General features: G+C 40.9%; 1 protein-coding gene across 3 annotated transcripts in view; it reads left to right on the forward strand.

Moving 5' to 3' along the window:
• LOC126194649 (striatin-3) overlaps nt 1-26118 on the forward strand; it is a 122511-nt gene extending 96393 nt beyond the window's left edge. For all 3 annotated transcript variants that reach the window (XM_049932833.1, XM_049932834.1, XM_049932835.1), the window contains exons 11-13: nt 15604-15734; nt 18166-18370; nt 23389-26118. In XM_049932833.1, coding sequence (XP_049788790.1) covers nt 15604-15734; nt 18166-18370; nt 23389-23558 — 506 coding nt within the window. In that variant the 3' untranslated portion in view covers nt 23559-26118. The remainder of the gene's footprint in view (nt 1-15603; nt 15735-18165; nt 18371-23388) is intronic.
• The last annotated feature ends 641 nt before the right edge of the window (nt 26119-26759 follow it).

Below are 26759 nucleotides of genomic sequence, written 5' to 3' on the forward strand. Positions count from 1 at the left end.
AATTTTTCAAGGAACTCCTCGACAGAATAGGAGGAGTGACCCATGAGGAAACTCTTCAGTTTCGATTTGAAAGCGCGTGGATTAATGCTAAGGTTTTTGAATTCGAGTGGCAGCTTATTGAAAATGGATGCAGCAGTATACTGCACACCTTTTTGCACAAGAATTAAGGAAGTCCGATCCAAATGGAGGTTTGATTTCTGTCGAGTATTAACCGAGTGAAAGCTGCTTATTGTTGGAAATAAACTAATATTGGTAATAAGAAACGACAATAAGGAATATACATATTGAGAGACCAATGTCAAAATACTCAGACTCGTCAACAGAGGTTGACAAGAGGTTCGTGAACTCGCACCACTTATTGCCCGAACTGCCAGTTTCTGAGCCAAAAATATCCTTCTAGAATGGGAAGAGTTACCCCAAAACATAATACCATACGACATAAGTGAATGAAAATAAGCGAAGTAGACTAACTTATGTGTCGAAGTATCGCTAACTTTAGATACCGTTAGAATAGTGAAAATGGCAGTATTACGTCTTTGAACAAGATCTTGAACGTGGGTTTTCCACGACAGCTTACTATCTATCTGAATACCTAGGAATTTGAACTGTTCAGTTTCACTAATCATATGCCCATTCTGTGAGATTAAAACATTAGGTTTTGTTGAATTGTGTGTTAGAAACTGTAAAAACTGAGTCTTACTGTGATTTAATGTTAGTTTATTTTCTACAAGCCATGAACTGAGGTCATGTACTGCACTACTTGAAACCGAGTCAATGTTGCACACAACATCCTTTACTACCAAGCTAGTGTCATCAGCAAACAGAAATATTTTAGAATTACCCATAATATCATTTATATAAATAAGCAACAGGAGTGGCCCCAACACTGATCCCTGGGGCACCCCCCCACTTGGCAGTACCCCACTCAGATCCCACATCACAGCCGTTATCAACATTGTGAATAATGACCTTTTGCTGCCTGTTGCTAAAGTAAGAGGTAAACCAATGTTGAGCTACTCCCCTTATTCCGTAATGGTCCAACTTCTGGAGCAGTATTGTGAGATCAACACAGTCAAATGCCTTTGTTAAATCAAAAAATACGCCAAGCGTTCGAAACTTTTTGTTTAGTCCATCCAGTACCTCACAGAGAAAAGAGAATATAGCATTTTCAGTTGTCAGACGACTTCTAAAGCCGAACTGTACATTTGATAGCAAATTGTGTGATATAAAATGATCAATTAACCTTACATACACAGCCTTTTCGATAACTTTTGCAAACACTGATGGCATAGAAATAGGTCTAAAATTATCTAAATTTTCCCTTTCTCCCTTTTTGTAAAGCGGCTTTACTACTGAGTACTTTAATCGCTCAGGAAACTGACCACTCCTAAAGGAAAAATTACAAATATGGCTAAATACAGGGCTAACATGTGCAGCACAGTACTTAAATATTCTACTAGACACTCCATCATAACCATGAGAGTCATTAGTCTTCAGTGGTTTAATTATTGACTCAATCTCCCTCTTGTCTGTATCACAGAGGAGTATTTCAGAAGTCAATCTCGGAAAGGCATTTGCTAAGAAATTTATATGATTTTCTGTAGAAACTAAATTTTTATTTAATTCTACAGCAATGCTCAGAAAATGGTTGTTAAATACTGTACATATATCTGATTTATCAGTAACAGAAATATTAGTACTGTGAACTGACTTTATATCATCAACCTTGTGCTGCTGACCAGGCACTTCCTTCACAACTGACCATATGGCTTTAATTTTATCCTGTGAATTAGCTATTCTATTTGGATACCACATACTTTTTGCCTTGCTAATAACATTTTTAAGCACCTTACAATACTGTTTGCAATGGGCTACTGTAGCTTGATTGTGACTACTTCTAACATTTTGATATAATTCCCACTTTGTTCTACATTATATCCTTATCCCACTAGTCAGCCAACTGGAGGTGTCCATTACTGCTAGTACCCCGTTTAGAATGTTCTAATGGAAAGCAACTCTCAAAGAGCATGAGAAATGTGTTATGGAAAGCATTGTATTTATCATCTATATTATCGGCACTATAAACATCTTGCCACTCTTGTTCCTTGACAAATTTTGAAAAACTCTCTATTGCTGTTGGATTAACTTTCCTACGTAGTTTGTGATTAAATATGAGATTGGTTTGAGTACAAAAACCTTTTAGTGTTAAAATTTGTGCATCATGGTCTGAAAGGCCATTCACTCTTTTACTAACAGAATGCCCATCAAGTAATGAAGAATGAATAAAAATATTGTCTGTGACTGTGCTACTGTTCCCCTGCACCCTAATTGGAAAAAACACAGTTTGCATCAGATCATATGAATTTAGGAGATCTACCAACATCCTTTTTCTTGCACAATCATGTACAAAATTAATATTGAAGTCACCACATATAACTACTTTCTGGTACTTCCTACAAAGTGAATCAAGAACCCTCTCTAGCTTAAGCAAAAATGCTTTGAAGTCGGAGTTAGAGGACCTATAAACAACAGCAATTAGAAGTTCAGATTCACTAAATTCAACTAATGCTGCACAACTTTCAAATCCCCCCAGGGGGTCCACAACTCTTTTGTGGATATGTGCGTAGCGAGCACGGGACCCCGAGCTAATGTGGCCCTCCTTCCTTTCCGGGCTGCATACCTTCCTTTTCCGCATCCTTCCCTCTCCCCCATCTTCGCCCCACCTCCCCTCACCTCTGGCTCTTTCCTTCCCTTTCTCCCCCTCTGGGAGTATGGTTTGTGCCTACGTCCGGAGACGGACGCTCGTAAATGTACCGCATTCTTCGCCTTCTCTGCTTGTATGTCTTCATCCTTCCTTTGTCCTTCTCTTTTCCTTACCTCTTCTCTTTACCCTTTTCTCTGCTGCGGCGTTTGAGACCTCTCCTCTTTCTTTGTTTTTTCCCTTTCTCTTTCTTCCTCCCTGTGCGTGTCTGAAGGCCGACCCATGCATTTTTGTGCGTAGCCGGTGACGGGGTAACGCGTAATTCCCCGCCCCGTGTAGACAGGTAGGACACGTACGTACCCCCTGGTAACGGCCAGGCCCAGGGAGGGGTGATCACCCGAGCTGATACCTTCCGAAAGTGCCGATTGGTCCCTCTGTCCGTTTGTCGGGAGGTGTGACCTGAGGTGTGAACAATCACCTAAGGCGGGAGTGCCCTCAGAGAGGGCCCCCACAAGGGAGGAGCGCGCCATCGGAGACGCCGGTAATCATGGGGGGATTCTTCCGAAATGGTTTCCTCACCTTCCACTATGTCTGCTCACAAGCGTAAGTTCACTGAGTCTCAGCCACAGACAGCTCTTCCATCGTTGCCACAGTTCCTTGTTGTTTCTCGGTCTGACAAAGGCCACGACTTCTCCACGGTCAACCCTTTCATTATTCAGAAAGGTGTCGACGCAATTGCAGGTCCTGTAAAGTCTTGTTCCAGATTATGGAATGGCACCTTGTTGTTAGAAACAGTCAGTGCCCTCCAGGCACAAAAATTGCTGCGTACTTCACTGCTCCACACCTTCCCTGTCCGGGTTGAAGCGCTCCGCACTTTTAAATTCCTCGCATGGAGTCGTTTATACATGCTCCCTCGATGGATTGTCTGACGAAGAAACTCTGCACTACCTGTCTGACCAGGGCATAACGGCTGTTCATAGTTATGAAAAGGGTTGACACAAACATCATTCCAACCCGCACTGTCTTCTTGACATTTGACAAAGTTCAACTCCCATCGAAAATCAAAGCAGGCTATGAGATAATTTCCGTTCGCCCTTACGTCCCAAACCCTACGCGTTGCTATCGGTGTCAGCGGTTCAATCACACCAGCCAGTCCTGTTCCAATCCGGCCAGATGTGTTACGTGTGGCAAGGATGCCCATGAGGGTGCTTGTCCACCTCCATCCCCTCGCTGCGTCAACTGTATGGGTGACCACGCTGCTTCCTCTCGTGATTGCCCCGTTTTTTTAAGGAAGAAAAGCTCATCCAGGAAATCAGAATGAAGGAAAAGGTGTCGACCTTTGCTGCTCGAAAATTATTCGCCAGTCGACAGCCCACCGTGCCTCAGACAGGAAAATACATCACTGTCCTTGCTTCTCCTCTGCCAACAAAGGAGGCGGCCACACAGACTTGCGACCTCACCTTTAGTGCCACGGTCGTCAGATCGGCCAGCGCAAAGATCGCCCGTTCAACCTCACCACTTTCGCCTGCCCACTCAATGGCTCACCCTTCATCGGGTTCTGCTAAATCTCGAGCCCAAAAGTCAGACACCAAGACTTCGAGAAAAGAGCATACTCTTGAAAATTTTTTACGTACCCCAACTTCACAACCATCGGTTCCTCCTTCTTCTAAACATCATATTTCCAAGAAGGCTACAAAGAAACCCAGTTCATCTCCTTCTCCGCCAAGGCGTATCCCATCTACAGCACCACCTGGCGGAAATCGCCCTCGGCCGTCTCGTGTGTCGCCGAGGCGCACTGCTGGCGGCCGATCAACCGGCCGATTGCTGGTGGCAGGAGCTGCTCCTGAACAACCTATGGATCAGGATCTTCTGCCTTTGGCTGAATGCCATTCCATGCTGTCGGTCGCAAGCTCTGAGCAGTCGTTGAGTTGACAGCAACTTTGGTCACATTCCTCCATTTTCAGTTCACCCTATGTCCATTATCCACTGGAATATCCGCGGCATTCGAGTCAATCGGGATGAATTGTCGATCCTCTTACAATCCTACTCGTCGGTCATCTTCTGTCTTCAGGAAACAAAGCTGCGTCCCCATGACCGCTTTGTTCTCAGTCATTTTCAGTCCGTCCGATATGATCTCCCCTCTGTTGAAGGCACTCCAGCCCATGGAGGACTCATGATTCTTCTCCATGATACTCTCCATTATCACCCAATCCATTTAAACACTTCCTTCCAAGCTGTCACCGTCTGTCTTTCCCTTTCTGGATACACGTTCTCTCTTCGTACTGTATACATTCCATCGTCCACACCAATGGCACGAGCTGATCTCCTTCATCTTCTTGGTCAGCTTCCACCCCCCTATTTGCTGGTTGGGGACTTCAATGCCCACCACCCGCTTTGGGGATCTCCACAGCCTTGTCCACGTGGCTCACTATTGCTAGACGTCTTCCACCAAGCGGATCTAGTTTGCCTCAACACTGGGGTCCCCACATTTTTGTCTGCCTTCACGACAAATTTATCTCATTTGGACCTTGCGGTTGGTACTGTTCCGCTAGCTCAGCGCTTCGAATGGTTCGCCCTTGATGATACATACTCGAGTGACCACTTTCCATGTGTCCTTAGACTGCAGCCTCAACTGCCATATATGCGCCCGCGACGCTGGAAGTTTGCCCAAGCCGATTGGACACTTTTTTCGTCTCTAGCGACATTCGATGACCATCACTTTCCCAGCGTCGACGATGAGGTCACACATATTACCGACGTTATTCTTACAGCTGCGGAACGTTCAATACCACGCAGCTCCGAATTGCCCCGGCGCCCCCCAGTTCCTTGGTGGAACGAGGCATGCCGTGACGTAATACGTGAGCGGCGACGTGCTCTTCGCGTTTTCCGCCACCATCCTACTTTGGCCAACTGTATCCGCTATAAGCAGTTCCGTGCGCGATGCCGTCCTGTCATCCGCGATAGCAAGAAGGCAAGCTGGAAATTCTTTATTAGCTCATTTAACACCTTCACTCCCTCCTCGGAACTTTGGAGTCGGCTTCGACGGTTCTCAGGCGCGCCTAGTTTCTCCCCAGTCTCTGGGCTCACTGTCACGCATGATACATTAGTGGACCCTGTTGCAATTTCTAACTCATTGAGTCGGCTTTTTGCTGAGATTTCGAGCTCTTCAAATTACCCGCCAGCGTTTCTCCCGAAGAAACGTGCAGCGGAAGTGTGACATCTTGCTTTCTCCTCTCAAAATCGCGAAAGATACAATACTGCTTTCTCCATGCGGGGACTCCAACATGCACTCTCTTCTTCTCGCTTCTCCGCCCCAGGACCGGATGGTATCCACGTCCAAATGTTGCTGCATTTATCAACCCATAGTCTGCGTTACCTCCTTCGCGTTTATAATTGAATTTGGACCGACAGTACTTTTCCCAGACAATTGCGGGAAGCTATCGTCGTTCCTGTTCCGAAACCTGGAAAGGACAATCATCTCCCCTCTAGCTATCGCCCCATTTCTCTCACGAGTAGTGCCTGTAAGGTTTTGGAGCATATGGTGAATTACCGTTTAGCTTGGTGGCTGGAATCCCGCAGTCTTTTAACACCTGCCCAATGCGGATTCCGAAAGCATCGTTCTGCAGTTGACCATCTTGTTGCTCTCTCCACTTATATCATGAACAATTTTCTCTGGAAACGCCAAACAGTAGCAATATTTTTTGATCTGGAGAGCGCATAAGATACCTGTTGGAGGACAGGCATCCTCCGCACACGGTTCTCTTGGGGCTTTCGAGGTCGGCTGCCCCTTTTTCTTCGCGAATTTATGGCAGAGCGCACATTCAGGGTGCGGGTGAACACTACTCTCTCCCGTACCTTCTCCCAAGAAAACGGGGTACCCCAGGGCTCCGTGCTGAGTGTTGTACTGTTTGCCATTGCCATAAATCCAATTATGGGTTGTCTCCTTCCTGATGTCTCGGGCTCCCTCTTTGTGGACGATTTTGCGATCTACTACAGCTCTCAACGGACCAACCTTCTTGAACGACGTCTTCAAGGATGTCTCAATCGCCTCCACTCTTGGAGCATCGAAACCGGCTTCCGTTTTTGTCCCAGTAAGACTGTTTGTGTTAATTTTTGGCGACGTAAGGAGTTTCTTCCACCCTCCTTACATCTAGGACCTGTCAACCTTCCGTTTTCAGATGTCGCTAAATTCTTGGGTCTTATGTTTGACAGAAAACTGTGCTGGTCCTCCCACGTTTCCTATCTTTCGGCTCGCTGTCTGCGATCCCTCAACACCCTCCGTGTCCTGAATGGTACCTCTTGGGGAGCGGACCGAGTGGTCCTTCTCCGCCTCTCGTGCGCCTTAGTGAGCTCGAAATTGGACTATGGAAGCATAGTCTACTCCTCTGCTCGGCCGTCTATTCTTCGGCGTCTCGACTCTATCCACCACCGTGGCTTACGTTTAGTGTCTGGAGCTTTTTAAACCAGCCCTGTGGAAAGCCTTTATGCTGAGGCTGCTGAGCCTCCGCTGTCCAATCGGCGAGCAGTCCTTCTGAGTCGTTACGCTAGCCATCTGTCTTCCATGCCTGCTAATTCAGCCCATGATCCTTTTTTCGACGCCTCCTTTGATGTAGGGTATGCAGGCCGCCCCTCCTCCCTACCACCACCGGGAGTCCGCTTCCGTCAACTGCTCCATTCTCTTTCCTTCCACTTTCCTAAAACCTTCTTGACAACTTGGGGTACAGCACCGCCTTGGCTCCGTCCCCGGATCTGCCTGCTCCGTGACCTTTGTCGATTTCCCAAGGATGGTACCCCTTCACTTGTTTATCGTCGGGCATTTGCTGCTCTATGTGCACAAATGACAGAAGCCACATTTATTTACACCGATGGCTCGAAAACATCGTTAGGTGTAGGGATTGCCTATATTGTTGGCGACACCCCAAATCACATTTGGCTTCCCGACCAGTGTTCGGTTTATACTGCGGAGCTTTACGCTGTTCTCCAGGCTGTCCACTACATCCGCCTCCATCAGCGGATACAGTATGTTATCTGCTCGGATTCTCTCAGCTCTCTCCTCAGTCTCAAAGCTCTTTACCCTGTGCACCTTCTGGTCCACCGGATTCAGGACTGTCTGCGCTTGCTCCACCTGGGGGGCGTCTCGGTGGCGTTCCTCTGGCTCCCGGGACACGTTGGTATCTGTGGAAATGAGGTGGCCGATATAGCAGCCAAGGCTGCCGTCTCTCTTCTTCGGCCAGCTATTCAATCGATTCCCTTCGCCAATCTACGGAGCGTTTTATGTCGTCGTGTTGGTTTTTTATGGCACCCACATTGGTCGACACTTCCCCCATAATAAATTGCGGGACGTGAAAGCTCTTCCTTGTGCTTGGATCTCTTCCTCCCGAATGCGTCGTCGGGAAGAGGTAATTTTAACTAGACTCCGAATAGGGCACTGTCTTTTTAGCCATCGACATCTTTTAAGCGGCGATCCTCCCCCACTCTGTCCCCACTGCTCTCAGCTGTGGACGGTAAGACACCTTTTAATTGAGTGCCCCTATTTCACTCCATTACACGCCCGTCTACAGCTGCCATTTTAGCAGATGACATGTGCTCGACCGATCGCGTTCTCGAGTTTATTAGTGCCAGTGAAATGACGTCAGTCATTTGAAGCTTTTTTTTTAGGGACAACCAACCCCTTTCTGTAGTGGATTTTTAAGCCTTCCTTCTGCTTTTAGTTTCTCCAATTTTATGACTTTCATTCCCATTGCTGCTGGTTTCCATTTTCGGTTTTTTACTGTTTCCTAAGTCACGGACCGGGCGCTAATGACCATAGCAGTTTTGCGCCCTAAAACCAAAACAAAAACAACTTTCAAATATCTGTTCAGTGCAGTGTCGTGATACGTCTATGGACTCAAATGAAATACTGTTTTTTACGTACAGAGCCACTCCCCCACCCTGCAAGGAACTCCTTGAGAAACAGCCAGCTTATCTGTAGCCTGGTAAAGGAAGCCTCTGAATTATCAAATTATTTAAGTGGTGCTCTGATATACCAATAATTTCAGAGTTAACATCTATTAGCAGTTCACTAACTTCATCTCTAATACCTCTTATATTTTGATGAAATATGCTAATTCTTTCTCTACTTGGGAACATTACATCCTCTGGAGATGAGCCCTTAGTAAGAGGCACTTCCTTTAAGCAGGTATACCTATGACCTGACTTCAGTCTAAAAAAAGGTGCAGCTCTAACACCAACTACTACACGAATTTTTCCATGAGTGATACCACCACCCACTACACTGTCACCTATAAACTTAGCCAGCCTCCCCTTCCCATACCTATTGAGGTGCAGGCCATGCCTAGTGAAACCCCATCTACCGATAGACCCAACTGGCACCACTGAGATGTGATCCATGCCCTCCCCAGCCCCACATTAAGGTGAGGCCGATCATGACACTGAAACAGTTGCACGAAATGCACTTAGTGCCACCAGTTTGAGTAGCTATCTTATCCGAGTCACCACTGACATCATAATCCCCGTCCCTATCGAGACTGTTCCCTGCTCCACCCACTATCACTACCTAATCCTCTTTCGTAAAATTCTTACATAACTCCCCTATGCTTTCAGTCACCTGAGCCAACCCTGCACTAGGCTTCACAATGCTGGTGACCTGGTACTCACTCCCCAACACTTCCTGCAACTGCTGGCCCACACCTCTACCGTGGGAACTACCTAGCAGCAGAACCTTCTTCTTTCTGCTAGGCTTTGCAACTAACCTAGGCCTCCTAATTGCTGAGGACTGCTGCAAGATACCTACATCTACGGCTACACGAGGCTCCTCTCCACTAAACTCTGACAGTTGGTCATATCTATTGCATGTATGCAAAGTAAAACTGTCTGAATACCTCCTCTTTCTAGCTACCTTCTTGCCAACTGCCAGTTCCCATTCCCCTTCACCCTCCTCAACCTATCTAGTTCCTCCTTTGCACATTGTAACTGAACCTGAAGGGCACAGATCTTATGCTCCTGCTCCTCTATTAACTTGTTTCTACTACAGATTCTACATTCCCAGGAGAGGATCTCCCTAAAATGACCACTGGCTTCCCCACTGCATTCCCCCAGTGAAAATACTTCGAACAAATCCCACACCGTAATCCACTACTCACAAACCTACGACAGAGCCATCACTTTTCACTCATGATAAAATTTTACAGTTACTGAAAAAAACTGTACGTCTACGTTACCAAAGTTTAGTTACACCAGTAGAACTATTTAAGAACTAACAATAATGGTCTTGAAATTCTCTGCCTACTAAGAAAGCAGCTACTTGTATTAATACTACTACAACACAGCCAATACCAATACCAGGAAAACTTCACAAAATTACTAGCTAAAACCAAAAAATTAAAACGACCACTGTAACACTAAGCGAAATTAAAACACTAAATGAAAATTTTACTGAAATATTTCATACAAAGAATAATAAACGTCAGTTGAAAACTAAGCATGAAATTTACTAAAAGACTTCAACACACTGAAAACTCCAGAAAACACAGCGAGCGAATGATTACAAAAGTTTATTAAGTCGTCATTTCGCCACAAACGGCACGCAACACCGCTGAAATCTATTAAAATTAATAACTGTATTACAGAGCACAAATAAGTTTGTCAGTACTTAGCTTATAACCGCTACAGCTGCAGTGCATGCTGCAAAATGTAAACACACTACTGAGGCGCGAGCTGGCCGTCCCTGACAAACCCCCATCTGGACCCCCTCAGTGATGCCCATTGGCAACAGCCTCAAGCTGTGTGACCAAAGCTGGGAGCGAAGGGATGCCAACTCAGCCCGCATCTGAACACAGCAGTTGCAGTCCCTATCCATGCTAAATACTGTTGTGCAAAGAAAGTCTGAACTAATCTGTACAGAGGACAGACAATTAGACACACAATTTAAATAGTTATTATAATACGAGACTGCCTAGTAAATGCAGTAATGCTGCTACTTGCGCACTGCTGACACACTGCTTGGTGGCAGAAGGCTAACTGTACTGTCAGTAACATAAAAAGACTATTTGAAAGAAATAAACAAATGACAGACAACTATGCGACTTTACATGTCACAGATATTAAAATGCAAATCTGCCCCTGCTAATTACGAAACCACACAATGATTTGATGGATTTAACTAAACAAGTGCACTAAGAACACTCAAACTAACTTTCAACTTGACTACTACTCTTAAATGAATGCTAAATGAGCCACTTGTTGCTACTTGTGCACTGCTGACACACTGCTTAGCGGGGCTAACTGTGATGTGTTTAGCCGAGAAACTTGTGCATTCGCAACAGATATGACACTACAATCAGATGCTGGTCGGACAGGTCCTACCTAGTGCCAGTACCGTAGTAGCAGTGCCCTGAAATGGCATCTCTTACTTGTTCTCCCACCAAATGTGAGGTTCTGTCAGTGATAAGGCTCCTTAATGCATAAAACATTGTGGTCATCGAAATTCATTATCAGCTCTGTTAGGTCTATGAGCAGAATGTGAGCCGGTGTGGCAGTGCATCCTGGAGAACTGTTACTTCACTGTTGTGGAGATCAGCAGCCATTTTCTTCAAATATTGTGACACTTGTTGCATGAAATTACCACTAAACACCTGCTGTTCAAGAAATTGTGTGCCACTTGGATACCAATAAACCTGATTCTTGAACACAAAATGAAACACTTTGGAACAGCAATGGCTTCTGCAGAAGTATCATGACGACGGCGATGAGTTCCTCGACAGAATTGTCAAGATTGACAAATGTGGATTTCTCATTTGACCCCGGAAACCAAGCAGCAGTCAATGCCTTGGTGTCACAGTGGATCTCTGGTCAAGACTAAATTCAAACAGGTTATATTGGTGCAAAAAGTGATGGGCATGGTGTTCTGGGACAGCAAGGGCATTCTGGTCATTGATTTCTTGCCCAGAGGTTGTGAAACTCTGAACGCTGACACATTATTGTGAAACAATACGGAAACTGTGAAGTACTATTCAGAACAAGAGGCATGGAATGCTTACTGCAGGTGTTAAGCCGCTCCATGCCAATGCTGGTCCCCACATGACTCGGCACATAGCAACTGTTTTACAGACGTTTGACTGGGAGCTGTTTGATTATTCAGCATACAGTTGTGATCGTGCTGCCCATGATTTCCATCTTCTCTTGCACCTCAAGAATTTCTTGTCCTCTGGCCACCATTTTGATGACAACAGAGGCCTGAAGAAGACTGTCACACAATGCTTCCATTCACAGGTGGCAGACTTCTACGAGATAGGAATACAAAAGTTGATCCCACAACATGACAAGTGTCTCAATTCTTTTGATGACGGTCGAAGAACAGCTCAAACATTGCTGTACTTGTTGCCAATAAAGTTTTTCATGTAACTATGTATTCTTTGTTTTTAAAAAAAATGGGGAAATCTACTTTCTGGATGCACCTCATACTTGTATTTAAAACATAATCTTGCAATGGCTGAATAATAAAGAAATACTGTGGTAACTGCTCCCAAGAAATGAATGTATTGCCTGCTTCAAATTTTGGTAGTCTCAAAACGTACAGAACCCTTTGTGAACGTAAAACGGGTTTGCTCTTATCATAATGTATTTTACAATTCCGTACTACTGACTGGAAAAAAATTTTCACAGGAGTAACAGCTTGTGAATAAGACCTATAAATGCGAAATTTTGCTAGTGCATTGTAGATAAATATTTTTTTCCGTAGCTCACTGCATGTAGAGCAGTATGTTAATAAGTTCAGGGTGTATACGCCCCAGGACAACAGGGAGTTCCGGGAAAAACCTGGGAGCTTTTTAGAATTCTGGGAATTATTAATTGTTTCATTTTCCAGTTAAATTTTTGCTATTTTGACCAGCAAGAACTTATACTCTGCAATCAGCAGAATGGGTCAAAGGCCTTAGAACAAAGACTATGCAATACTCTGTAACAACAAACTGCTTCTGGTGAACATGACACCACAATTATTTACATCAGGTTCATTTGAGCCGTTGCCACCTGTCTCATGCACATTTGCAGTGAGTCGTGAATGGACAGTACCTTCTCCAGCTCCTTGCTACTTGAAGTGGGGCTGTTAGCTTTTTCGGCAGTAGTAACAATCTGCAGACGCTACCTGGAAAAATTTTTCTTCTGCACCTAAGCTTCTAAATGTGACCCATGTTTACATTTCGTGATTTTGCTGTTTCTTCTTTGTTTAGAGCTCTCATGTCTAAAGAAAGTATAACGGCTTTCTGTGGCCGGGACCTATGAAGTGGATTAAAATACATTGACATAATTATGGAGGGCTAAAGTATGTTGTTATTTGCAGTTTTCTGATTTTATTTTATGTCCATGTTTCTGGTAGTCAAGCAAAATTGCCTTGTGGAACAATGAAGTTGTATTTGTCGGTTTGCTAAAGAAATTTGGCCTTCATTAATCTTTCCCACAGACACAGTCAATTTATTTGAAATGGAGTGCTTCATTCCACAGTATTGGCTAGTTTCAACTGTTTGCTGATTTTCAAGTGCATGTTTTCATCTTGTGGCACGTATACATTATGCCATAATGAAGAACCAAAAATGAGATAATACAGTACTGGTACACCAAGAAAATTCGCATCCTGAAAATTGCACTGAAAAAGCTTAATATCAGGTTGGGGCTTCGTTTGGCTAAAACCACCAACACTCGCTTATGTACTTAATAGTGGCCCGAATAAATGGAGGGCTTCTAGTAATCCAGAAGTTATTGCCATGTACATAGGGCCAGAGGAGTCAGAAGCAAACAGAAGTTGTGTGGTGAACAATGTGGGGGCTGTTCTGCACTTTTTTGAAATCTTATTAAAGAAAAAAATTAAGATAAACTTGAATAAATTTATTTTGCTGTTTTGTTTACCTCCGTTTACCTCCTTTTTTTCAAACTTGATTTTTTCTGAAAAGGAAACGTAAGAAAACCTACATTCTCATTTTCCCCCTAATTTTTTACATATTTTGTATTAAAAGTTTAGGCAAATGTGAATTACTGTAATTATGCGAATTTACTGTAATGATTTACCTCTGTTTACTTTTAATTTTCTCTTAATTTTATGACAAAATTTATAGTTTTTATGATTTTTACATGAAAAAAGTGAGCTAGAAATTAAAATTTGGAATAGTGGAAGGAAATTGTAGGTACTTGCTAACTTTTTCAAACTAAGCTCTATGAATCTGGACATGTGAATGTGCATTTCAAACCGAATTATGCATTTTGGTATAGTTTATGAAATTCCGATGCTTTTGGAGTATCCTCTGATATCCTGTTTCTTGTATGGCGTAATGTAAGATCTCTTAATGCTATACTTGGTCAAACATACGGGCTTCCTGTGTTATTGTAGCGACACATGCGCAGTAACGCCTGTTTTCTGGCGCTCCCTGGCAACTGCTGAAACAAACCTATTTCTAATAGGTTGCTGGAAAATATTTCGAATGATGGAATGAAAAGTGTTACTTTCAAAGTAAATTTTCTTTTATGCAATATGAATTATGTTACATGTTTGAATGTGTAATCAATTTCTTAAATCACAGAGCATTTGACCCTCATTTAAAACTTTACACTTCGAGAACCAGCCACTTAAAACTACTTTGTGCCCAGCAGACCAGACATTTGTGTCATTATTTAAAATTTTACTGGCACGTGTGTGATGTATCTTAAAGTGTAAGACATGCAAAGAGGGAAACAAAAAGTGTGAAAACTCAGCTTTTCTTGTAGCTACACTATGTATATTAATTTAAACCATTAACTTTCCCTGTTTGTGTGTTCATGCTACTTAACAGTAGTGTTGCTATGGGCTGACGACATGACGTGTCCTATGCGCTCAATATCTGCTGTTATCAGCTGACTAGATCATGTGACGTGAGCTGTGATTGGCTTACAAAACGCATCGCAATCTCGATTTCAGTGCTTCTAAAACTAACGTGCTGAGTTTGGTGGGAGTCGACTTTATACTTTCATTATACAAAGATGTGCAACGTATCATAATATAAAATTGTGCACTGTACTTGTTTCTGCACATCAAAGATCTTTTCCAAAGTGCCTTTTTTGGGTGGGGGAGGGGGGATTATTTTGTAGAGTGCTGGGAAGCTCTACGCTCGTGTATAAAACTTTTAACCATTGAAAAGTTTGACTTGTTTTACAGTTCCAAGGGAAAGTATACTGTCACTTAACACGGTAAAATATGTTAGTCTGGGAAAAGTGTATTTTTAATCAGGAAATCTGGGAATTTTTTTTCTTTGTGCGCATATACACCCTGAAGTTGCCCTCTAATATTCTTCCTGAAGTAGGTATTCCATTTCTTCATGAAATGACTGTTTGTAACATGGATTTTTTCTTTTATGTGCTGTTATTGAATTATTATATTGTCTTGTTTATCTTTAAAATATAAATAATATTTCACAGACAGTAGGCACGAACCCACACCATACCATTTCTGAGCAGCAGCTTCTTTCTCAGGTAGAGGGCTGCAGTCATTGCAGATCACAATAGTAAATTGATATTGTTTCATGGGCAGTGATTTTTTTTTTCCCTTGTAGTTGCCATGGCTGGAAGTGGTGCAGATAGTACTAATTCTAATCACTACCTGCTATACAAATTTTGGTAGGTATGGGAGCATAAGTGTAGATTTAGAAACAACTGGATAAACACTAATACAAACTAGGTTGGTTTGTTGTATGAAAGCTGTAAAACTGTTACTGTATTTGATTGTGATACAGAGCTTACAGAGCAAATTTTGGTTTTTAATAATGTATGATGGAACGTGAGTGGTGTTTTGAACATCACGTATGTATTTGCATTTACATGCATGTATCAGTACACTAACACTGTTTGCTAATAACTTGTATAATGATATTTTGTTGCAGATGGTGCTCCAACATCAGTTGATTTTATTAGAGATGAGCAGAATCGAATGGTGGCAGCATACAATTCAGCACATTGTGTCATTTTTGATATAGAAACAGGAAAACAGCTTCTACGTCTTGAGACAAGTCCAGTATGTATTTCTCCGTAGATTTCAGTATAATTTAATATTGTACATTCTGATGGGGTTTGCCGGCTGGTGTGGCCGTGCGGTTCTAGGCGCTTCAGTCTGGAACTGCGTGACCGCTACGGTTGCAGGTTCGAATCCTGCCTCGGGCATGGATGTGTTTGATGTCCTTAGGTTAGTTAGGTTTAAGTAGTTCTAAGTTCTAGGGGACTGATGACCACAGATGTTACGTCCCATAGTGCTCAGAGCCATTTGAACCATTTTTTTCTGATGGGGTTTGACATTCATCTGAAGTGTATATTTAAAACTGCTCAGAATTTTATGTTCACCGTAATAAGTAAACTTTTGAGTAATGAGGCTGCCATGTGACCTTGCCAATGGCAGGCTATTGCTGGTGTTGGATATAGTATTGATAGTAGCAGTAGAATGGGATTAACACCCCCCCCCCCCCCTTTATCTTTGTCTTCCATTGTCATATTGTGATTTAGTGCTTCAGTGGGTAAGTGCCAGATTACAGATCTAAAGGTCTGGTCTGTTCTAAGATTTTTGTCACTTATCACACTTACATCTCTAACAATAAAACATAATGTTAGAATGCTTCCCTACTGCAAATGCTATTTTCAGACAGGAAAAAGATTAGTCGGCTACATGTTAGTAGTTGTAAGCTGTTAAACAGCTGTCAGCTAAGTTTAAAATTGGTCAGTTTAAGAAAAGACAGCTTAACAATGCTGCTTCACATATCTCAAGTACATCTCCTTTGTGCAGATGTAGCTCCCTCTTCAGGAAGACTGCCTGCAAAACACTTTAATAAATGTGAGGGAGAATTTCGTTCCTTGTCTGTGAAGGCATTGTTAAGTTTTAAGTATCCCTCTCTGGGCAGCATTTTCCAGGGCATGGGTACCATGTCTGAAAAGGGTGGATGTTCCACAAGTTGTGCTTCACAGGCCATAACCTTTCCAGCAGATGAAATAAATTTCACCTTATGTGATTCAGGGCCACTGGCTTTCACCCTGTGGTTGTGATGTTTCATTTCCAGTGTGAAGTGATGGGTTTAAATCTGATTGACAATTACAAATTGGCATGCATTCTCATAGTTAATTCATTTGTTTGGTACACCTATGACATGAGCTGTGAAATACCCCTTTAATTGCCACTCACAAAACTGTATTATGTTATGATTGCATCTGTGTTGCAGTCTTTGGATGTTCAATATGACCATCCTTGAGAGGTATGGTATGTTTGATTTCAGTTACCCATTTGGTTATTGTAAAAGAAGGAGCAACTTTAATCAGCCTATTCAAACACTGGATGAATTTCTTTGGTGGGACACTAGCGAAAAGAAATAAAAACCGCAAATGTAGCAGTGTGAAACCACAGTTTATTGATTTAAAGGAGCTACAGAAACAAAATTTCATTGATCTAAGCACCTTCTTTGAGTCAGGCTGAGAATTTTTTCTCTCCTTGTATTGTATGACAACCCTGTTAGTTTCTTTTTTGTTTCTCCTTTCCCCATAAGGGAAGGTAGCATTTTACTACCTCAAGTATTGGTGTTTAATCTTACTTAAAGGTAAGGTTGACACTCATACATTGTGTTATGGGACAGAATAGCTGGCCATTACCTATGTTCAGAAAATTAAATTTTCAATACTGGCAGTACACAAACACCAAAGTACATAGTTTTCCTTTTGATAGATTCTGAAAGAGTGTCTCCCTTTATTTCAGTTGCCTCACATGTTAAGAATTATTCTAATTGTAATGTATCTTGTACTACACTGTTAAATGATCTGCAGATATATAGACATATTACATTTTATTAACTGTTTTAGTAGGTACCTGACCATTTTAATTATTTTGGTATGTGGTGAATTTCCCTTGAGCAATTTTCCGTGGTATAGATGCGTAGATGAAAATAGTAATCGTTGCTGGCATGGTCTCTCCCTTCCTATTTTCTGACATAAGTTTAAAATAATTTAATTTCTGTGAACTTAATTTGTGTTTTGATGAGCAGTTCAGAGCAAAATAATTTGTGAGGTATATCAATTACACCTTTTACAATTGTCTTTGTATGTATTTCAATTTGATTGTAGCCCATCAGCAAGTTTTAGTTGTATGTGAACCTTGCCCATTTAATCTAATTTGATAGTTCAGTCAGATAAGCAGTTTTATACCATTTTGGACAAGAAACAAGTGAGACTTTTTCAAATTCTTGAACTTACTGAAACCTATCAAAAAAGCTTTTAGTAATTCTACAGTAAACTTAACTTTCGTGTATTTCTGATCGTAAGTTTTAACACATTCATGCATTATAGATTTTGAGGTATGTACTAATAGTGCTATTTGTTTCTGTAACCAAATTGATTAGTGGCAAACAAAAATATTCACGTTGTTTCCTTATTTGTTGCTAATTTTTTCTGATTGTTGTGCTTTTATTTTTCAGGAAGTTGACAATAATGTAATGGGTCGCCAAATAAATTGTGTGGTGGCTCATCCTCTTCTTCCATTGACAATCACTGCCCATGAGGATCGACATATTCGATTCTTTGACAACACGACTGGCAAGCTGGTTCATTCAATGGTTGCTCATTTAGACTCTGTTACAAGTCTAGCTGTTGATCCGAATGGCCTGTATCTTCTCTCGGGAAGTGAGTAAAATACATTTGTTCTTTGACTTTAATTTTGTATGTGGAGGATTATATGAGCGTACATTTTCATGTAATGGAACTTTGCAGACTATCTGTTCGAAATTAGGATGATGTCTATGCAAATCAGTGCAGAAGTAGTCAGTATTTAATGTATATTTGGCAGCCATTTCAGAATTTAGATGCACATTATTTTGAGAATGAAGGCTGTGTCCTGACATACTACTTTCCCCCTCCTCTAACAGACAAATGGGGTAGGAGGGGGGGGGGGGAGAGGAGAGAGAGAGAGAGAGAGAGAGAGAGAGAGAGAGAGAGAGAGAGAGAGAGACTGTTATTTTGTAACTACTACTTCAATTTTTGTGGTCCATGTTTGGTTGACTCCACAAATAAGTTGTTCCATAAGCCATCTTCTCACTCATCTTTTCTTCCACGTTGTGTGTGGTAGGTCCATTGAGAGAGCTCCTTTGTTTTATGTATAATTAAGGTTTGATTCATTGTTCTTAACATTTTAGATGCACACTCAAATGATTTTTCATTTTTTGTTGCTCTTTTATTTTTACCCTCTGCCCCTCCCTCACTGCCTCTTTCTCTTCTCCCCTTACACTGTGGCTAATACTTCCCAGTAGTACTTTCTCTCAGTGTACACTCATACGGTAGATTTATTCCATATGGGATGTGCAACGGGCAAAACCATTGTCACATTAACATACATGTGATGTTGAAGGCAGTGTCCTGTCTTAGGATGTGAAATCATTCGTGGATGAGGGGCTGGTGACATCACAGCATAGAATTTTGCATTCCAGTACATTGCGAAGTGGGAAAGGAAGAATCTGCAATGTCTGAATGTTGCCATGTGGAGAGGAGTGTGGCCAATGAGATGCAACATCAGTTGTATGTCTCAAACTGAAAATTTTATGGAGTCGTATGGAGTTTCTCTCTGTTTCTTTAGTGGATCACAACAAGCATGTTTAACATAGCAACCCACATCTGTATCCATAGCATGTTGTCCTAGGCATTATTGAACAGCTTCAAGGCCGCCGAGAGGGTAGGCACACAAGAAGTCATCCGAGCTGTCATGGTAGCAGGACTGTAGGGCAACATTTTCAATGTATTTATGGCATCAAGGTAAATGAGATGTCAGGGTGCAGTTTTATAACCTTTATTTGAAAACATTTACATAAAGCGCTTGAAATTAGGCCATCCTGCTTGAATGCACACCGTGCAATGACGCTAGAGTGACCGTCACACTTGTTCAAACACTCCTGTCAAAGTGGAAATTGCATCAGAGGCTGCCATAATGTGCACTATCAGATAATCAGTCTCAGTTGGTGTTTCATAGACAACAGGTTTCAGGTGGTCCCAGAAGAAAAAATCATTGGGCACAAAGTTGGGTGAAAGTTTGGGCCATGCCACTGGCCCACCACGCCCTATCCAATTCTCACCTTAGGTTTCGTCCAAATGTATTCGCACTGCAGGTATGATGTGCGCAAGTGCATCATCGTGTTGGTACTACATTCGCTGTAGAGCATTGAGTGGAACATGTTCCAACAACGAAGGCTTTCCCGGCGTAATAATTGGTAATATTCTTCTCGGGTATGCAGCCGTCATGAAGACGTTATGATCCGGCTGCATACCCGAGAAGAATATTATGTTCCAACAACTTGGGCAGAGTTTCTCATAAAAAGATAAAGTATGTGTTTGCATTCAGTCAATGGGGGAACATGTATAGACAGACTAACTGGCCCAAATCTTGATAGCGAAGTGATCTTGGTAACCAAGAACAAAAGTGGTGTGCAGATTTTCCTGTGCCCACGTGTTGGTTGTGGCTGTTGAACATACCCTCTCATGCAAAGGATGCCTAATAAGTAAAAAGTATGTGGTTCAGAATGTCTGGTTGAATGGCACACCTTTGCAAAAACCACTGGCACAATTCAGTTTGATATGGGAGGTCATCTGGGTTAAGGGCATGAACGCTCCGAACTTTCTGAAAGGGTGCAAATCATATTCGTGCCACACACGCCAAATTGTGGAATGGTCTACACCCATTTCCCAGGCAACATGCCGCAAGCTTCTTGAGCGTGTGTTTTCCAGCAGTGCTAACGCCTCATCTTCAAGGCTTTATGTATGCACTGTGCATTGACAACCATGTCCCTCAGGCCTTTGCACCTGTGACACAAAATGACTACATCAGTTTTCAAAGTAGGTCTTAAATGCACATGTGCCAGTGGAAAATTTACATTCTGTGAACCTGCTCTCATAGGGACTTGTGGGTGGCAGTAAATTAGTGTGGATTTCGTGCTTAATGATTTGGAAACCGCCAAACGTACAAACATTGGGCAATGTGAGCATTTCCATCTGCTGCCCCGTAAGCATAGTGCATATCTGCCCTTTCCTCCCAAGAATGATGCCCCATTTCCTGTCCACTCTACACAATAACAAACAAATGTCTCCCCATTTGATGACAAACTGATGCAGGGTGAAAAAGACTCCACAATGTGCACAGATGCTGCCCTCTATGCAACACCTATCAAACAGTCATTTGCACAGCCAGAAGGAAAGCTTTCACGTCCCAATAAGAGGTGGAAAACCCGTAGTGTTGTCACATGTGTAATATCCGCAAGTGTGTCAACTACAGAGTTTACAAATAAAGGTCATGAAACTTCAAACCTAACATCTCTTTTACCTTGATGTCACATACATTGAAATCATTGCCCTGCAGACCTGCTACCATGATGTTTTGTATGGCATATTCTGTGTCTACCCTCTTGGCGGCGCGTGACACTGTTTCACAACGCCTAGCGCCATACACAAGTGTGTTTTTATAAGATGCTTCAAAGCACAAACACATTGAATGTCATTTTAGGTTCAATTTGTTAAAATAAAATGACAGAAAATGACATATCTGTAGTTAAAGGTGTTTTTTTTTACACTCACTGTGTTACGGCTTCTGAGCTAGAAAGTATGCTGTTTCAGTTTTACGAAACAACAATGGTTTATTGTTTTTGTTGCAGTTTGTCATAGTTAAGTAATGACATTTGTAGTTACAGCCTTTAGACATTGTAAAATATGTGACATGACAGAAGTATCTAAGTCATATTTTACAATGTCTAAAGGCTGTAACTACAAATGTCATTACTTAACTATGACAAACTGCAACAAAAACAATAAACCATTGTTGTGTCGTAGCACTGAAACAGCATACTTTCTAGCTCAGAAGCCGTAACACAGTGAGTGTAAAAAAAACACCTTTAACTACAGATATGTCATTTTCTGTCATTTTTATTTTAACAAATTGCACCTAAAATGACATTCGATGTGTTTGTGCTTTGAAGCATCTTATAAACACACACTTGTGTATGGCGCTAGGCGTTGTGAAACAGTGTCACGCGCCGCCAAGAGGGTAGACACAGAATATGCCATACAAAACATCATGGTTGCAGGTCTGCAGGGCAATGATTTCAATGTATGTGACATCAAGGTAAAAGAGATGTTAGGTTTGAAGTTTCATGACCTTTATTTGTAAACTCTGTAGTTGACACACTTGCGGATATTACACACGTGACAACACTACGGGTTTTCCACCTCTTATTGGGACGTGAAAGCTTTCCTTCTGGCTGTGCAAATGACTGTTCGATAGGTGTTGCATAGAGGGCAGCATCTGTGCACATTGTGGAGTCTTGTTCACCCTGCATCAGTTTGTCATCAAATGGGGAGACATTTGTTTTGACTTAGATACTTCTGTCATGTGAAAGCCATAGGATAGGAGATAGTGATGTGAGATATAAAGAGAAGGGTAGCAGGTTTGTATCTAGCTACATCCAAACTCTCACCATTCAAATGAAATTACAAAAGAAATCTCTATCTTGAAACCTGTGTGATGCAGTAAGTTATTTCAGTGAGATAGTAGTCAACACAACGTAGAGAATATGGCTGTTATGCATGCAGAAACTTGACATTGGACACTATACTGTAATTGTATTCATTTTAAAACTGAAAATGTGGTGGAGATTCAATTGAGTTAACAAACTAGAATGTATCTCCAATCGTTGTGCAGTGTATGTAGTGTTCCTCAACCAGCAATCCACAGTTCAAACTGTTAGTGAATACGGAATGTTCTTTATGGTTTTCTCTGACCTCCTTTGATGGTAGCTAATAGTTTAACTATTTTGTGTGTGTTATTTTCCGTAAATGGACTGTGTGATTAGCACCCTAACTGCAGCCGATAACTGCTGCTAGAGAGTGCTATGGGTGCAAATCACAATGAAGATTACATTACGTGAGATGTAGCAGGTCATTGCTGAGCATGTAGCAACAATGATGGATACAAAGTCTGGCAAGATTCACAATGAAAAACGTGTTGCATGTCAGTACGGCTTTTGTCATGTCACTAGACAGCTACTGAAATTAATTTCTTGTGTAATATTAAGCTACTTGAACAAATTCTATATTAGCTACCAAGCATCATTCAGCATCTTCCTTCTCCTTCGCACATTTTGGAACATATGATTTTCTTTAAAATGCTGTTAACTGTCTCTAAAGGACACACACAGTTCCTTACCTTAGGGTAGAGTAGAGTATTCATCTCTGTAGAATACTGTACAGTTCATAGAAGAAAACATTTTATTTTCTGCAGATTAGTTCAGAGTAGCACACTGTTCTTAGGAGTGCTTGCATTACAGGATGTGGAATGTGTAACAATTCAAAATAAATCATAATAATATTTTGGGAAAAAACCCCCTAGTTGCCAGCCACCAAAACAGTGATAAGTGGAGGAGGACTCAGACTTTAAAAAAAAAAAATTAATAAATAAAATTGAATAGCTGAGATTCAGTAATATCTTTCTGCTATGATTATAGCTGGTACAGAGGGTGGTTTGTAGGTGCACCTCAGTATTGTTTGTTCTTAATTGTATCTTTTATGTACTGTTGTTGTGCAGTGACCTGAGTATTCTACATAAATTCATTAATAGTTATAATGTGGCATAGTGCTCATTTGTTTAACATGCAGTTTTTTCAAAACAGGTCATGACTGCAGTATCCGTCTGTGGAACCTGGAAAATAAGACGTGTGTACAAGAAATTACAGCTCACCGCAAGAAATTCGACGAGAGTATATTTGATGTGGCTTTCCACCCATCCAGGCCCTACATTGCCAGTGCAGGCGCTGATGCACTTGCGAAGGTGTTTGTGTGAAGTTATTGGTAAGGGACATGATCTTACGACCAGGAAAGTGCAAGACTTTTTAGAGTGCGACACGCGTTTATTGTTTTAATTTTATTTTTTTGTTCTCGAATCTGGTGAGTTATTCTAATAGGAGGGAAGACGGACAAAGGGAGCGGATAAGTTTTTTATGTTCTCAGTATAATTTCCCTCTTCATACCAGTACATCCATGTGAGTGGGACGGACAAGCGGTTAAAATTGAAGTGTGTTCAGAAGACTAGAACAATATTGTGTTTGTGTACAGTAGATTTCTAAACTGAAATTACTTTGCATTGATCTGCCACATCGTGCTTCTTCATTTTTGCTCAGTCTGCGCAGAACAGATTTTCTCCCTTTACTTACTTTTTTGTGTTGAGCCCACACTCTTCTGACCAGAATCACGAATATATTTGATAACAGTGATTCTTCAGCTGAAGATTATGCTGAATGTACAATATAACTTTACAGCATAAACTGTTAAGAATGCTTTTATTGACAGTCTCTTGATTTTATACACCCAGACTGACAGTAGCTAGCTCAGAGTTTTTGCATCCCTCCCCATTCTCACCTGCTCTATGTGAAGAAATTGAGGAGACATTTTCATTGTAATTGTTATGAAAATTGTGGTATTTCAATTTTGTGATTTTTTTTTTTTCTTTTTTAAAAAGAAAGAAGACTGCACATTGTGTGCAATTGGTACCTATACCCAATTAGCACAGTATTAAATTAAAAAGAATCATAAAATGTGTGTTTAATTGTAAACTACTGTATCTAAAGTAGAACTACTTTGTAGCTTCAGAATTAATATATGGTCATTTCATTTTTAATCTACTTTGTATATTATATGTCAGTAATCTAGAATCAAACATTTTCTATTTACGGACTGTAAATTTATGTTAAACACACAATTTCTCCTTATTGATAAATATTAAATATTTCATATAAATTATTTACGTGTGAAGATTTTTTAACGACCTGAAGCCACATTGGTTGTTGATGACATAATTTGAAATTTATCCTTAATAGAACAACGCCTGTACACTAATGTGAAAAAGGCAATTTCAGTCTTAATTTTTTTATATTTAGGGCTCCAGGGCTTTGTCCACTACATATATCTGCTCATGGAACAGGTGGAATGTTATTGCGGAGAAAAAAATAAAGTATATGCAAGGCTAGGACAAAACATGACACTCATGAATGCATGCAAGTTTTATGCATGCTAGATAAATAAATGATTAAACAAATGATGTAGATGTAGGACCGCTAACTTATTTCGTTAACTGTGTACAAATTGTAAATTATCGATCCATAGAAAATAATGCACCAGTTAGTTACAGAAAAGTGTCTGGCAGAGTTGTGTAATTTATCACTGCACAACTTTGAACTTTTATTTAGCCAATAGTTTCTTGTAGGAAACCTTTGTTTCATTGTGCAGCATTTATTACTATACAATTTTTGATAAGTTACCAACAAAATTAATCTATTCTTCCTTTTATCTATAGTTCCTTTGTAATGATATTTATTTTATAAAATATTTTAAAAGTTGTTTATTATTTATGTATTTATAATGTAAATATCAGACGTAATAATACTCATTTTAGAAAATTGTTAAATTTATTTCTTACAAGCATGTAAACATGTAGATGTGTATTTAATACTCGACCCCCTTTCTTTCTTTCGGTTGGTTGGTTCGTCAAAATGATGACGAATACTTAAAGTATATGTAACTGCTGTTTAAAAGCTGTTGCCCAACATCATATAATTGTTATTTATTAGTTCTACTTGTATTTTAATGTTCATAGCATCGTGCTCCAATTCAAATGGCATAAAATCTGCTGTTTACACATTGTTTTAAAATTTTTATTTAAATGAATAGGCAGATTACTGTTTCTGTGAAATATGTGCTGTTGTAACTGTTCAGTTATCTTTTTTTTTTCACAAGTTTGTTCTGCACCTAATGACTTTTCCCTGGAAAATTGAAGTGTTTCGTCATTTGCTTGATAATACATATATTTCTTCAAATATTTGATCTGTTTTATAACTTCGTTGGTGGACATTTATTGATGGGGGGAGCAAAGCATTAAAATCTTTGTTTGTTGGTTTATTAATATTTAATGAATTCATTCAATTTACCAAACCATACCAGAAGTGATGTAGAACATATATACTGTGTGACTTTTGCCTTCCGAAATGAACAGTGCTTAGTTACACTTGTTAATTCGTGTGGTTGATTATGAAAATTTTAATTTGACATGTATTTTGGATAATCATTGGAACTTTGTCTGAATAATTTCTCAGTAGACATCAGCGAAAGTCTCTGAAACAAACTATCGGAGGACCATATTTCCCCACAGAGATTCTTGTAACAATTTACTCTTTTTGTTGGGGAATTTGTATATGTACATGTAAAGCATCCCAGGTTGAAAAATTCTTCAATGTTAGGAAATCTGGCCGACATAATTTTTAAAATGCTTTAAAGACTTGCTTGTAAAATGATCTTAATTTTAATGAGATGTCAGATGTGAACTGGTAATAAATGCAGATACAAATGTGTATTAGAAATTGTTGCTCTGTTTACTTGCCATCAAACATAGTCCTAAAAATTGACATATTCATCTGTGATACATAACTGATTACTATGGAAGTGTCAGATTATCATTGGGTGCTCTGCGTCATTCCTGGAAAAGCGACTTTCCTTTCGGTCATTGTCCGAAAGGATGCAAAATAACTCTGCAAAACTCCACATATGTAAGCGTAACAGATCATAATTAGAGGAGTCTGAGCTTCCCATATTGATCATGTTATGCCAGTCATATTTGGTACGCAAGTCTTCTTGAGTGAGTGCCAAATTTGTATTAAGTTTTATGTTTAGTTTTGTCACAGATATATTTTTCCTACGTGGAATGTTTCCCTCTATTATAACAATATATCTAAAAACAGAGATGATGTGACTTACCAAATGAAAGTGCTGACAGGTCGACAGACACACAAACATACACACAAAATTCAAGCTTTCGCAACAAACTGTTGCCTCATCAGGAAAGAGGGAAGGAGAGGGAAAGACGAAAGGATGTGGGTTTTAAGGGAGAGGGTAAGGAGTCATTCCAATCCCGGGAGCGGAAAGAATTACCTTAGGGGGAAAAAAGGACGGGTATACACTCGCGCGCGCGCGCACACACACATATCCATATGGT

Source organism: Schistocerca nitens, chromosome 7, assembly GCF_023898315.1.
Source record: "Schistocerca nitens isolate TAMUIC-IGC-003100 chromosome 7, iqSchNite1.1, whole genome shotgun sequence".
Classification (NCBI taxonomy): Eukaryota; Metazoa; Arthropoda; class Insecta; order Orthoptera; family Acrididae; genus Schistocerca; species Schistocerca nitens.